This window comes from Dermacentor albipictus, chromosome 10 (genome assembly GCF_038994185.2).
Source record: "Dermacentor albipictus isolate Rhodes 1998 colony chromosome 10, USDA_Dalb.pri_finalv2, whole genome shotgun sequence".
NCBI lineage: Eukaryota > Metazoa > Arthropoda > Arachnida > Ixodida > Ixodidae > Dermacentor > Dermacentor albipictus.
Window position 1 is genome coordinate 87,721,673 of NC_091830.1, and position 14,200 is coordinate 87,735,872.

General features: G+C 45.4%; 1 protein-coding gene across 6 annotated transcripts in view; it reads left to right on the forward strand.

Moving 5' to 3' along the window:
* The window catches only part of LOC135910256 (zinc finger protein 782-like), a 187,833-nt gene that overhangs the window by 59,249 nt on the left and 114,384 nt on the right, over positions 1-14,200 (forward strand). For 5 of the 6 annotated variants that reach the window (XR_011509085.1, XR_011509094.1, XR_011509093.1 and 2 more), the window contains one exon: positions 6,085-6,439. The exons of the other annotated variant lie outside the window; for it this stretch is intronic. Coding sequence is in view for 1 of the 5 variants with exons in the window: in XM_070527580.1 (XP_070383681.1) it covers positions 6,085-6,122 (38 nt within the window). In the remaining 4 variants the exon portion in view is untranslated. Of the gene's footprint in view, positions 1-6,084; positions 6,440-14,200 lie in introns of those variants that run through there. 6 annotated transcript variants of the gene reach the window in all.

Below are 14,200 nucleotides of genomic sequence, written 5' to 3' on the forward strand. Positions count from 1 at the left end.
AAGAGAGGTGAGCGTCAAGTAACAGTCGTACAGTCATTACGGGGCGGCAGCAATTCGGACGCTGCGGCCCGCGGCAAGAAGTTCGAGAGAGGTGAATCAGGGAATGTCCTGGTCTCTCTGGAAGGCTTCTTATAAACCCTTCGAGCACTGTAAGTCACGTCATGTTCGACCAATCGGAGAGTCCGCTCAGATGACGCCATTTTCAGCCAATGGTAGGCGCCCGTGTCGCGGTGTCACACCTGGCGGCTCTCTGCGGTCTTGCCTCGCAGACTGGCAATGCACTTCTTCTAACGAGGAGAAGGGGAGGGCTGCTCATGCTCCATTGTCCGAGGCCCACCTGCTAATCCCGGCGGCGTACGAACTTGTTGGCACGTGAACTTGTTGCCTTCAACTTGTTTGCTCGGCCGCTCCTCTGGAATGTGCTTTCCTGCTTCTGCATTCCTCAATTAGCTGTGCTGCGTTTCGAAGTGGTTTGGGGAACTCGAAGTAATCGCAGGAAACAGCTCCATATCTAACAGCTCGTCCTGGCCCCGGTTGTTCTGAATGGCCGGTGAACTCAATTCGCTGGCCATGAGGAACGCTGAAAGAAGCTGCAGGGTACTGGGGTCGAGCCTCGTTTGACAACCCTCGGGATCCTGGGCCCTGGAGAACATACGTCAAACAAACCAAACAACACAGCGCTGCACCACGCGTAAACGCAGGCTCTTCACCCCTGACTCGCCAGACTATTACTGAGTCAAAATCAACCCTGATCTTTTATATCCCCAATTTCGACAAAACAGTTCCAACCACCCCTCCAAACCGCTATCCATTTCTCCCCGAATGCCGACTAGACCAGAGTACTATTGTTGTTGCAAAACAAAAGGGTCGTTGACGAAGCAAACAACAAATGAAAACAGCCGAACATAACTTAAGTGGCCTAACTACACGAACAGCATGTTTCCAATCAATCGCAGTGGCGTACTTATCGCACGTATTGGTGCCACTGAACAATCTGGTCAACCTCACAAGTACGTAATCACAAGCGCACTAGCCTTGTGGTCACTAAACAAAACGCGTACTTGCATTGTAGGCAAACTTTTCATTCACGCTTACTCACGTTTCTTCCCTGAAAGTCCTACAGGACACGTGACGTAAACGAACAATTAAAATTGCGGGACTTACACACTCCGCAGAACCCTTAAAATGATGCGTCTTCTACTAACTCTTTCCACGCACGCTCACTAAAGAAGTCAGAATACGGCTGCCCTCCACACACACTAGTAACCCAGTCATAAAGTCTGCTTCCTTCCGTCCACACAGGACACGCGCTAATGGAACTAAGAACGCTTCTCCGTGCAAATCATGCACTCACTGAAAATCTACGCGCTTAACCTTAGAAAATTCAACACTTAAAAACAAGGTTAAATAACACACGCGCTTTACCATAGGCCTTTCGATGATAACCTTGACCTTCAGGTTACTCACACACACACACACACAAAAAAAAACCTATCTACTTATTAATGAGCATCTCGCGAGACTACATGTTTACTTAAAACGCAACTCTCAAATCTCGAGCTTCTCGAACGAAAACACAAACAAAGTTCATACCTTTACATATTGAAAGAAATCCTTGTCTCAAATCGCGAAAACTTTGCGATGCTCAAAAATAAAAAAACAACACACTTCATTTCTACGGAAGGGCTCTTGGCCTCCCTTTCCAAACGCTTACGTCTGACTCATACTTTGAGTCGAACCCGGGGTGGTCGCAGTTTCAAAGCTACTCTGGCTACGGAGGAACAACAAAAGGGCTGACTCACTATCAGCTCCTTCAAGACGTTACAGTCTCCTGCCCATTTGCGTCCTTCCGCCCCGCTTTCAACAGGACCTCGACTGACTGCGTCGCTATTCCCCACCTGGTCTCGTCCTGCCACCTTGCGTTTCTTCGAACTGCACGCTGAGCTATGAAAAGAACTATGGAACGACGAGGAGTTTAACAGCCTCATGCCCTTTGTCCGCGTCCGTGCAGAACATTCTTCGCGGTCCCCTTTTGACCGGTGGCTCGAACGTTTAGGATGCGTCAACATCGTCCTAGACGACCGCACCTTCTTCCTCGCGCCCTGCCCATTTGGGGTTCTTGCCATCTTTGGCGGCGCTACATTAATTACCGTCTTTCGGTTTTTACCGCGCTTCTTTTTACGGCGCTTTCTCTTCGGACTCACTTTTATGTCGCCTTCTCGTGCCTCGTGCTGGCCGGTACACATTTCGTCGGCCCGGATCGGTCTCTTGCCCGCACAGTCTGAGTGATTTACATTTAAATCTACTCTCTCTCTGCCTCGACTGGCGGACAGCTCAACCGACTCTGGCACAATGCAGCAGGCTTTACTCGAGTTAGACAACTCGCACTCTTGCGAACTGCCCTCTACTACATTGTCCAGCTCACGCTGTGCATCGGCACACAGCCCGTCGGTATCGATCGCTGTCTCACGCGCACAGTCCGAATGATTAATAACTGAACCATCCCTCTCTAGGCTATCTAGACTGGCGGAGAGCCGCACCGATCCCTGAACAATGCAGTTGTATTCTCTTGAGCTACGCAGCTCGCAATCCTGAGAATTACCCTCAACTGCATCGCTCAGCTCGCACTTCACTTCTGCACGCAGATCTGACCTGACATGGGTGCTCGCGTCTGTTGCGTCAACAGTACCCTTTTCTTCGCTAGCAACCTCGCTAACATTACCAGCGACGAACACACGTGGTGACTGTGCCAAATTGTTCGCAGCTGGCCTAGCTGTCTCTACAGTCATCTGTTGGCACAGCACCTCGTCGCTCTCCTTGCGGCCTTTAACGGCCTCTGTTGCCACTAAGGCATCGTTAGCAGCTAGCCTTTTCCCTTCACTTATCAATCGGCAGCCAATCTCACAGGCACTACTCTTTTCGTCGGCTTCTGGCGAAAATCTGCTAGATGCTTCCTCATTCTTTCGCTCTGTACTATCTACAGAATTCTCAGACAGCCGTTGTCTCTGTGCCATTAACTGATCACAATACTGTATTTCTTTGATCAGTGCTGCCTTCTCTCTCTCAAACTTTTCCTCTCGCTCACGTTCGCGTTCATTCTCACGTCCGTGACGCTCACACCTAAGAGTAAGTTCTTGAAGCTCATGCTTCCGTTCATTCTCGCGTTCTTCACGCTGACGCTCACTCATAAGTTCACGACGCTCTCGCAAATGTACACGATGCACACGCTCCCGTGGCTCCTGTATCACCTCCCAAGCAAGCTTAATGCTTTCATCATCATTGCCACTATCTTGAATCGCCTTTATGATAGCTGGCGTTTCCATCCGTTCGTCCGCCTCAACTCCCAAATCGTCGCACACCAACAAGTCTAACCTCGTCAACCTTCTAAGATCCATGGCAGCTACCCCGACAGGTGGTTAAAACTGTTTTCCTTAATTAATTTGTGCAAATACACAATGCAACAAACTCCGGATTCCCAGAACTATTCAAAATGAACACACAACATTTGAGTCTGGCGAATCATAAGGAAAAAAACCACGCGCTCACTTACGGTTGCAGCACCCTGCCATCCGGTTCATTTGTCCGCTGTTCCCGGTTCCTCCGGACTCCCTGGGTCGAAGGCTCGCTCCTTCTTCGCTACTCCCAGTTTCTTCGGACCTCTTTCGACGAAGGCTCTCTCTTCTTCGCTCTTTCCGGTTCCTTATGATCTCTCTCAACGAAGGTTGATCTGTAGCGCTGCCACCAGCTGATGCATTCGGAGGCGATCCTACCGCTGCCAACCAGATGTAGGGGTTGTGGGACAGACTTCGGGATGAAAACCAAAACTTGGGGGTGTTTATTTTACATTATTTACAAGGAGGTGAGCGTCAGGTAATGGTCGTACAGTCATTACGGGCCGGCAGCAACTCGGACGCTACGGCCCGCAGCAAGAAGTTCGAGAGAGGTGAATCAGGGAATGTCCTGGTCTCTCTGGAAGGCTTCTTATAAACCCTTCGAGCACTGTAAGTCACGTCATGTTCGACCAATCGGAGAGTCCGCTCAGATGACGCCATTTTCAGCCAATGGTAGGCGCCCGTGTCGCGGTGTCACACCTGGCGGCTCTCTGCGGTCTTGCCTCGCAGACTGGCAATGCACTTCTTCTAACGAGGAGAAGGGGAGGGCTGCTCATGCTCCATTGTCCGAGGCCCACCTGCTAATCCCGGCGGCGTACGAACTTGTTGGCACGTGAACTTGTTGCCTTCAACTTGTTTGCTCGGCCGCTCCTCTGGAATGTGCTTTCCTGCTTCTGCATTCCTCAATTAGCTGTGCTGCGTTTCGAAGTGGTTTGGGGAACTCGAAGTAATCGCGGGAAACAGCTCCATATCTAACAACGACCGATTTTTCTAGACGCTTTTTCGGACATGCCCGATAATTAGCACGGCTTTGCGGCACCACCACGTACTCCATATAGTAAATGTATATTGCCCTGACTGCAGGTCTGAAATGGCATTAATCAAAGCCGCCACCGCCGCCATTTTGATTATCTCGCCGCCCCGAACTGGCACTATCGCACGCAAATCCGCCGGCAGCCGTGGCCACCACCACGCAACGTTAGGCCTAGCTGCTTCTACGTTCGCTGTTAAGCTTCTTGCCGTGCGGTGCCGTGTTTTTCATTGAAAGAATTCGCCGCTGTCAGCAATGGCACCAACACCACGTTTGTAATCTTCGCCATTGGCTTCGAAGTTCGCAGATCACACACAGCGCGTTTTGTAATGACAGTTTCCGAAAGTTAGCTTCGCCTCATTACAGCAATGTTAGGCGGCGAAGCTTACAAGCGTGGGAAGGGGCAATTGTCACGGGACACATTATGTATTCCTTAAATATACGCGCGTGCACCCTCATCTCCTGTCACAGTACGAGCACTGATATGCCTAATAAGTGTACTGGCAGGCCTTAAGAACTTTTGCGGACGCGCCTGTTCCAATTTTAGCCCTCATAGGCAGTTAGAGACATGCTTCATTTTTTTCGGACTGCCCGATTTTCGGATGTTTTTGCGGCCCCTAGGGAGACCGAAAAATTGGACGTTGACTGTACAACTGACCAAGAGGATGCTTCAAATGATCCATTGGGTGAACGTGTGGCAGAAGGAGGATGAGAACAGGAAGGACCGACGTCCTAAGGAATTAACGGGAAATGAAGCGTCCCACCACCTCTTTGAAGGAGCTTGAGCTCAAAAAACAAAGCGTTGGCTGATGCCGAGATGCAGGTGTCCTTCATTCAAACCAAAATAAGCTATTTAAAGCAGTGAAACCCTACACTGAGATGTTTTGTACGGGCAGAGAGTATGTCATTGTCAGGACAGTTGAGATTGACTTCCCAGCTGCTGAGAGAGAATCTTAGTTGTGACAAAGTTCAGGCCTCATACCGATGAGCTTGCTATCAGTTGATAGAAATAGCTCATATTCAAAAAATATTTACTTATGTATGCATCTCCTTACACTCGTATTTGAATATGTTCGACCCAATTTGCAATGGGTTTTATCATTTTTTTCACTGTGCATTTTACTAACACCTTCCTTCTGTTTTCTTTTTAAATAAAATAGATATTACTCCTTACTATTCAAACTGGATTAAGTCATTTTTTTTGTTTCAACATGCTTACTAGAGAGTGACAGCATCGGGCAACATGGTGTCAGCCTGTCTTGACATAAAACAAAGTTCTGGCTCATTCAGGGAATTTAGCAAAAGTGCTCAGGGAAAACCTGGAAAACTCAGGGAATTTGGAAATGTCAGCTTGGTAGACACCCTGGATTACGGGCAGAGATGTGTACAGTGCAAGCAGAACCCAGTTTCAGGAAAACTCTGTATCAGGTCGCCATATGTTACACACAGAAGTATTACTTTCCTGTGTCTTGTATAGTGAATAGCTCGGAAAACAACGGTATAACCACCATTAAACCATGAACTAGTTGTTACTCTCTTACACTCAAAATTAAAATGCAGCTCACATCTTGATTGTTTGTAGCAGTGTTTGTGGGTCTGATAATTATGCTTCAGATTCTGTTCATTGTTGATAACACTTTGTTTCCCTCTTTCTCTCTCTAGCTGTGTGCCACTGGTGGACCAAGAGCGCCATGTTGTGACCCCCACCATCTACCAACTTGATGATATGCGATGTTACCGTTTATTCGTGGCATCTTTGTGACTGGTCCCTTCCATGGCATATTTTTTGCACACAATATTTTTTTAAAATCTTTTCTGCTAGGCTCATGTATATATTACTTCTAGGTTCTTCCTTGGAGTTTTTTGGGGTTAATATTCTGTTTCAGGGCCTTTTCATTGTCTGATGTAGGCATTTTATACATGGTGGTCCATAGTAAGGATTTGATGATTGGCTGCTAAGGACAAGGTTGTAGGATCGAATCCCGGTCACGGTGGCTGCGTTTTGATGGAGGTGAAATGTGAAAACACCCTTGTACTTAGATTTTGGTGCACATTAAAGAAGCCCAGGTGGTCCAAAATATTCCGGAGTCCCCCACTACGGCGTACCTTATAATCAGATTGCCTAAAACCCTCCAATTTAATTTTTTGTACAGTACTCATTTAGCGTTTAATGTTGATTAAGAATTCTGTTTGCCATGTCTGTTTGAGTGCATAAGTAATTGTCCAGTAAATGTTATCGCATTCTTAATTCTTCTTAATGTTTTAAACCTTACACTTGTACATGTCATCTTTCAGTATCATTAGCATGTTATTGTTTTTGGTGCTCCAACAAAACTTGAGTTATTGCACTTGGAAGTTCACGTATTACTGACAATAAATATTATTTACGCAATGGTACGAAAAAAACAACAAATTTAGTCAAATTTGTATCATGCCAAATATATTTCAATTTTTTTCAACCTTTTTTTTACAATATGCCTTCTTTGATACTTTTAGAAGAATCATCCCCCTGTTACTACAGTTTTAGCACTACACTGCAATTGCAGATTCAAGACATTGTTTATTCTACTCTCAGTTGTACTGAGTATAGTACATTTTGTTTTTGCTTTGTTTTATGAGATACGTTTATATATACATATACTAAAAGTGACTTATACATAAAATATATTTATTGTTGAGACGACAGTGCTAGGACATCGCATGCAAAGCATTTTTATGCCACCTGGTTCTTCTTTCCGTAGATTGCCTTTTCTGTTCTAGTGTTTTTTCCAATTTCTAATTTTATTGCATTTGTTTGAGAACAGCCATGTTTCTATACAGCAGTCAGTGAGACTGTTTTTCATACTTTGTTTTCATCTTTAATGTGATCCATGTGTGCGATTTTTTTTCTTATACACATATGCATCTGCATGGCTGTCTCATGCCCACCAGCAACCAAAGTATTACAAGCTTCTGATCATTTGTGTTCATTTTGTGCACTGCTTGTCTTGAGGTAAACTAGTTCCTGCACAGCAAAACTATATATCTCGGTCAGCGTCCTTGTGAAGTGAGCATGATTGTTGTCTTCATTAGAGACTTTTTTATCTCCGTATGTGTTCAGGTTGCTCAGATCTTCGATTCTTAAGAAAAAAAAGTATATCACAATAATGTAGCTGAATAATGGTTACGAACAACAGCATTGCTCGAGCAACATGCAGACCACAGTTTGCAGTTGTTATGACAGTTGAACATTGGTGTTCTCTAGATGTTCCATATCACAAGCAGAGGCGTGTGTGATCTACTGTTGAACCCTGTTGTAGTAATGTGTCTAACAGCCACCACCCACGATGCATATTCTGCCAAGAGAAATCTTGTGTTACAGAGTGTTTTGCAGTAATAGCAGAGAGAATAAATACCTTCCATAAAATGGCAAAATAGTGCTAACAACACTGTGCACTGAAATGAATGTAACTGGTATCAATTCAAAGGCTGCATCGTGCTAGCATTCTTATCATATGAGGAACCATATACTGTGTTGCTTGCATTTAAAAAGCAGTTCTTGCTCTTGTATGGTCCTATATAAAGCAGATACTTCAAGCGTATGTATTTGATGCCAGCAGCTGTTTCTTACTGATGGGCTTATGTACCCAACGTTACTAGACTAGCTTCAGTTTTAAAACTCGGCGCCGTTGCGCGGAACCGCCACCCGCCCGCGCCTTCGTGGCGCTGCAGTCGCGCCCGGCTTCACTTCCTCACTAGCCGGCTACGCGGGCGGGTCGGTGCAGCGTATTGTGTGGTTCGTTGTTGAAGGCGAATTTCAGCAAGCATGTAATCCGTGAAACTGTAGCTTTCGCCGAGTTTGTTGAGAATATAAGCAGACGATGCCGACGTGCTGCGCACCTGGCTGCATAGGCGGCTATCGGAACGATGTCGACAGTTCGGCGCGCCGCTTTTTCTGTGCCGCCAGCAATGCGACGCTTCGCTCGGCGTGGAACAGAGCGATTCTGTTGTTGTTGTTGTTGTTGTCCTGAGTGGCCGTGGCACATACCCACAGTGGGGGATTGGCCAAGAATCGGGCGGTTTAATTAGGTGCCTAAAATAATAATGATAACAAGGGAGGTAACAATTTGGGCGTGTGAGTTTAAAAGTAAACGTTTTGTGTTTGGAGAAAAAAAGAAATAATCAGATGAAAACCGGGTATAAGATAATAATAATAATAATAATAATAATAATAAATAAAAGATAAGAAATAAAAGAAAGCTATGGTTGGGAGGGAGAACGATCAATCTAACATGGAAATCGATTAGTATCAATGAGGTAATTTTGGATCGCCAAGCAAACATTTCTGTTGCTGAACCCAACAATGGAGGCTCCAAAAGATAGGATCACAGGCACTGATAAAGTCAGACCAATAGAGCGAAGCGGGATTTCGAGTAGTCGTTTTCTTATAATAGAAAAACGTCTGCAAGACAACAAGAAATGGTCGATTGTCTCCGCTTCGCCACAGAATGAGCATAGTGGTGAGGGGACCAGACCAGACCTGTGGAGGTAGAAGTTCAATGCAGGTATACGGCAGCGCAGCTTCGTGATGGACACTTCAATTTTCCGTGTTCGGCAAAAATCTCTGTTCCAAGGGTGCAGGAAATGTCCGTACTCCACAGAGTTAGTAATTTCGGAGCCTGATACTGACTGTATAATGATACTCCTGCGAAATCTAGCTGCAGTTACATAAGCAGTCAAAGGGCAGCAAGGAAGAATCGGGCCACTTATCGATGCCTTGGCTAGAGAGTCTGCAATTTCATTAATGATTAGTCCTTTATGGCCGGGCACCCAAATCAAACGCACGCTTCTCAAGTAACCAGGTACCAATGATTGAAATGTCCTCATCACGCGAGAATCACTAGAAGCAGTAAGGGATGAGTACAATGATAAAGAATCAGTAACTATCACGGCTGACGTAATTGATGGTCCTAATTTGCGTAATGCTAGCACCACGGCCATGAATTCGGCTATTCCTTGTGCCGACCGGCACACGCGCTCGTGCCACTGCTCCTACGTTCATCGTCGTCTTCCACAGCTGGCTGCGTTGCCGTTCATCATTCCAGCGTAGAATTTCACTTCTGTCATCGTAATGGGGAGGCCGCTTTTACGGTGGGAGGGGCCATTGCTTAAGGCAGTATGAGCCACTCATTGTCTTACGTAACGGATAGATTTAATTTCTGAAGAAACTTAATTTTGAATAATCGCAAATCGGGCGAAAGCAGCTAATCACGCCTCCGAGCAAACTCGAGACATCGAACGCAAGCGACAACGGCGGACTACGGGCATATCGTCAGTGACGTCGTTCTCTCCGTCGCAGCCGATTGTGTGTGTTACCGCATAATTCAGAAATACTTTAATGAATCCTCTAGATTAACCCAGTGATAAACACGGGCCGCACGTTTCAGCTTCGCTGGTTAACCATCTTCACGGAGTGGAAGAGCAGATGATATTTTTGTGTGTGTGTGGCTTGTGTGTTCAAAGACTGACCTCATCTTTCTTTTTGTGGCGCTTCTTTGGCATGGCGAGAAGCCTCGGTGGGGATGAAGATCATCCTAATCACACACTTTGGCCAAATGTTCAGGCTTCTGAGCCTAAACTGCGCGAAACGTTAAGACGGCAGGAAAAAACACAGCTTCCGCGCTTCGCTCTATGCGTTTCTTTCTTTCGTGCAGTTTACCCTTATTACAGTATGAACCAACTGGCCCGATAAATCTTATTGCTGTAGGTGGATACCGCTTTCTCATGGTATCACTAATTCGGACAAGGGAGAACGCCAGCGAGCGTGAAACACGCGCAAACTGCCCGTCCGCACGGGCTGAAGGCTGCGGCGAGGCGTCTGCAGTGGAGCCCGATGGAACGGCGCTGCCATCTGGCGGCTGTCACAGAAATGGCGACACCGGCTGTAAGCGCGCGGGCGGAGAGTTTTACAACTGAAGCTAGTCTAGTAACGTTGTATGTACCATACTGCTTGCTTGGCATTGGACTTCAGGCTTCTTAAAGAGAAAAACTGAAAACCCTGCAGCAACAGCTTGCAATATTACTACACTTCCCGTCCTCTCACTTTATGGTGTTTTTTACAATTCAAAATCTGATATTATTTCTTGGCAGAAATATGTGTGAACTTCACCTACTGAACCATTGAAAAACCACACATAAATATATTAGGCAAATCAAAAATAGTCAACGAGCAATCCTCTGTTTGGCCTGATCTGGAATGGCCTTTAACACTTCTTCAATGAAGAAAAAAAAGCAATCAGTATTAGTATCTATGTTGTCTTTTTTCAGGGGCGTTTTGTAACTACAATTTTGTTTTCAGATGGAAAGCATTACTGTGGTAACCGTTCTAATTTGTTTATGCAGCATCGAGGCTTTCCAACTGTCAAGCTACAACCACGAAAAGGGAGACGTCACGTCAGGGACGCCGCCACCAGTGTAACTTCTGTGACTATGAGACTGATAGTGTATGTCACCTGAAAAGGCACACCATGGCCCATACAGGCGAATTGCCGTTTGAGTGCCATTTGTGCCCTCAGAGATTCTCGCATAAGTGCACTCTGAATAATCACCTCCGTACCCACACAGGCAAGAGGCCATTTCAGTGCCCTTCATGCCCTCGGAGCTTCTCACTTAAGCGCCATCTTACTGATCACCTGCGTATCCACACAGGCGAGAGGCCATTTAAGTGCCACTTATGCCTTGAGACCTTTGCATTTAGAAGAAAACTAAATAGCCACCTGAGCTATCACAAGGGCAAGTGACCCTTTCAATGCTACTTCGGCTTTCAGAGCCTTTTGTAAACAGCACATTTTTCTTGTCATTCAACAACACTTTGCAAATGTTAAAGAAGTTGTGTAAGACAAATATCAAGCTGTGGGTCTAGTATCAAAGGTATGCCTTTGATACTAGACTCTGTAGACCTCTTTCCATTTCTTTAACCTTTTTCTTAACTGATGTTTCTCGGCTTGCTTCTCTGCTGTTGTCCAACTATTTGCATGACAATTTTCAGGTTCACTTCCTCCATTTTGTGTCAACATTCCTCATGTACAAGTAACTAAAAACTATCCTTGCCCACCACTTTCCTGCCATTTTTCTCAATCGCTCCTCAAATTCTATCTTGCTCCTAGCTTCCCTGCCCTCGAATGATGTCCATCCCATGTCACCCTGCACCCCCGGATTTGGCGTATTTCCGTGTGCTTCCAAAGCAATCCTACTTACCCCTTGTTGCTTAATTTCCAACCTTGCTCGAACCTGTGATCTCATGCACAGGAACGCATTGCTGAAAGTCACACGAGGGATCATGACCCCTTTCGAAATCCCTCTCACAAGCTCGTACCTTAATTCCACAGCGCCCTATTTTTCATCACAGCTGCGTTCCTGCTACCTTAGTTGTTGCCAATTTTTTCATGTTCCAATAGGTACTTAGCCCCATCGTTTAGCCGCATGCCAAGATATTTGACTTTATTCACTACCTCCAGCGTAACCTCCTGCATCCTATGCTTGCTGCCCTGACTATCATTAAAAATCATGACTGCCAATTTTTCATTACTAAACAAAACGTTGATCCTAACGAATTTTCCTCTTTGCCGCAGATGTTCATCATGCTAGTAACAGTGCAAAATGTGGACAAGAGACGAGACAAGAAGACACCACAAGCGCTGTGGTGTCTTCTTAACTCGTCTCTTGTCTACATTTTGCACTGTTACTAGCAGGATGGAAAACCAACAAGCCCAAGATGCTATTCTAGAGGTGTTTATCAATCACTGCAAATCTTCCTTGTTTTCTGCTATAAGTACAATGTCATCCACATACATCAGTCCACGTAATGACTGTTCAATCCATTCTCCTAACTTGAAAAAAGAAAGATTGAAGCCAAGTTTCCTCCCCTCTAATTTGGTTTCTAATCCTTGTAGATAACATGAACAACAAAGGTGACAGAGGGCACCCCTGCCTAAGCTCCCTCTGTATCTTAATAGGCTCAGGTAGCTTTCTTTTTCTTTCATTTTATAAGCACCTTGTTACTTTTATAGACATCCTTCAAAGGATTAGTTACTCCATCTTCCACCCCTACCATGCCCAATATTTCTCACAAGTCCCCTTTGATTACACTGTCTAGGGGCCTGTGTTTCTTCTCTGCTACTCCAACACACTGCGTCAATGAGAACAGATTGCATGCTAACCTCCTTTGTTTCTGGAACCCATTCTGTAGTTTCCCCAGCACCTCCTCACCCTCCACTCATGGCTGCGGCCTGTCCTTTACATTCTGCATCACCGCCCTGTAAACCACTGATGTCACTACTGTGGGACGGTGGTTGTTAATGTTGGCTTTGTCCGCGTGTGCCTTATATATCATGTTCTTCCCGCTAAGTCTCCACCCATCGGGGGCCTTACTGTCCATTATCGTTTTTCTAGCTACCTCTCTTAATGCTTGCTTAGATTTTAGGCCCAATGTCTATCAACATAATTGGGATGCCATCAGGTCCTGTCGACGTGCTACTAGGAACCCTCCTCTCTGCCCTTTCTTATTCGCTTTGTTCGAGTGGAGCCACTGCACTAAATGGCCTATCCTCGTTTGATAGAACACATGCAGTGTTTTTTGTTAAAGGGACACTAAAGTGAAAAATGATTTCTTCTGCATCAGTAAATTACCTTTCCACAACACCAAAAACACCACTCTTACAACGAGAAGACCTTTGGTAAGCCAGAAAAAAGCGCAAGAACGAAATACGGGTGGCGACGCCTACTTAAGTTCCCGCAGCTGGTGGCTGTGACGTCATGAATTTTTATGGCATCTTTTAGGGCCTACTAATTATATATAGCGGTACAGATTGACTACATTGTGTTCTAAAGGAACCAAATATTAAACATGGCAAGTTTCGGGGACCTTTACTCAGCCAATGCGGCCCAAATGCGAAAACATACTTTGGAATCCCTGACGTCACGCTGACGTACCGGCGCTGGGGTTTCGGCGCGAAATTCAAATACTGGTACTTTCACCTTCATTTTCTCATACAATAATCAAACTATTTTTTTTTGAAATGACTGCCTGCAGGGTTCTGAAACAATTCTTCATTAGTCTAAACTGATTTATTGTTTCGCTTTAGTGTCCCTTTAACTACATGACCACTGGCAGCACTGTCAACGGCTCTCCGGTGACGTCAAATGGGGGACTCGCCTTTGTCGTCTGCTACACTCCTGCACAAATAGCTTCACTTTTACGCATTTGCACGTGCTGTGACTGCGTGATCGCTTAGCAAGGTGCTCTCTTATTACTCTCTGTATTTTTTGCTTGTGTTAGATTCATAAATTCCAGCTTTAAGAGGACAGAAAATGTTATATACTTGGTGTATCTTATATGTAACCCCTTAATGTGTTAGCTCATTGGCTATATGACGTTGCGCTGCCAAATTCATGGTCGCTGATTCGACACCGGCTGCATTTCAGTGAGGGCAAAATGTAAAAATGCTCATATATAAACTAATTTACATGCACTTAACCAAACCCAGGTGGTCAAAATAATTCCGCAGTCCTCCACTACGGTGTGCCTAATAATAATAATTGGGGTTTGCCGCGTAGAATCTCAGAATGTAATTCTTTTATGTAAGGAATTTTTTTTCATATAACACAGCTCTCGTGGGCAGGAACAGAGTCGTAAAACTCGTGACTCAGTCATAAAACATCCCGCCGAGCGAGTAAATGAGAGTCTCCGCACATTTGAAAATGAAGCTCGATTGCACAGGTCTCATTTGCAAAATTTCAG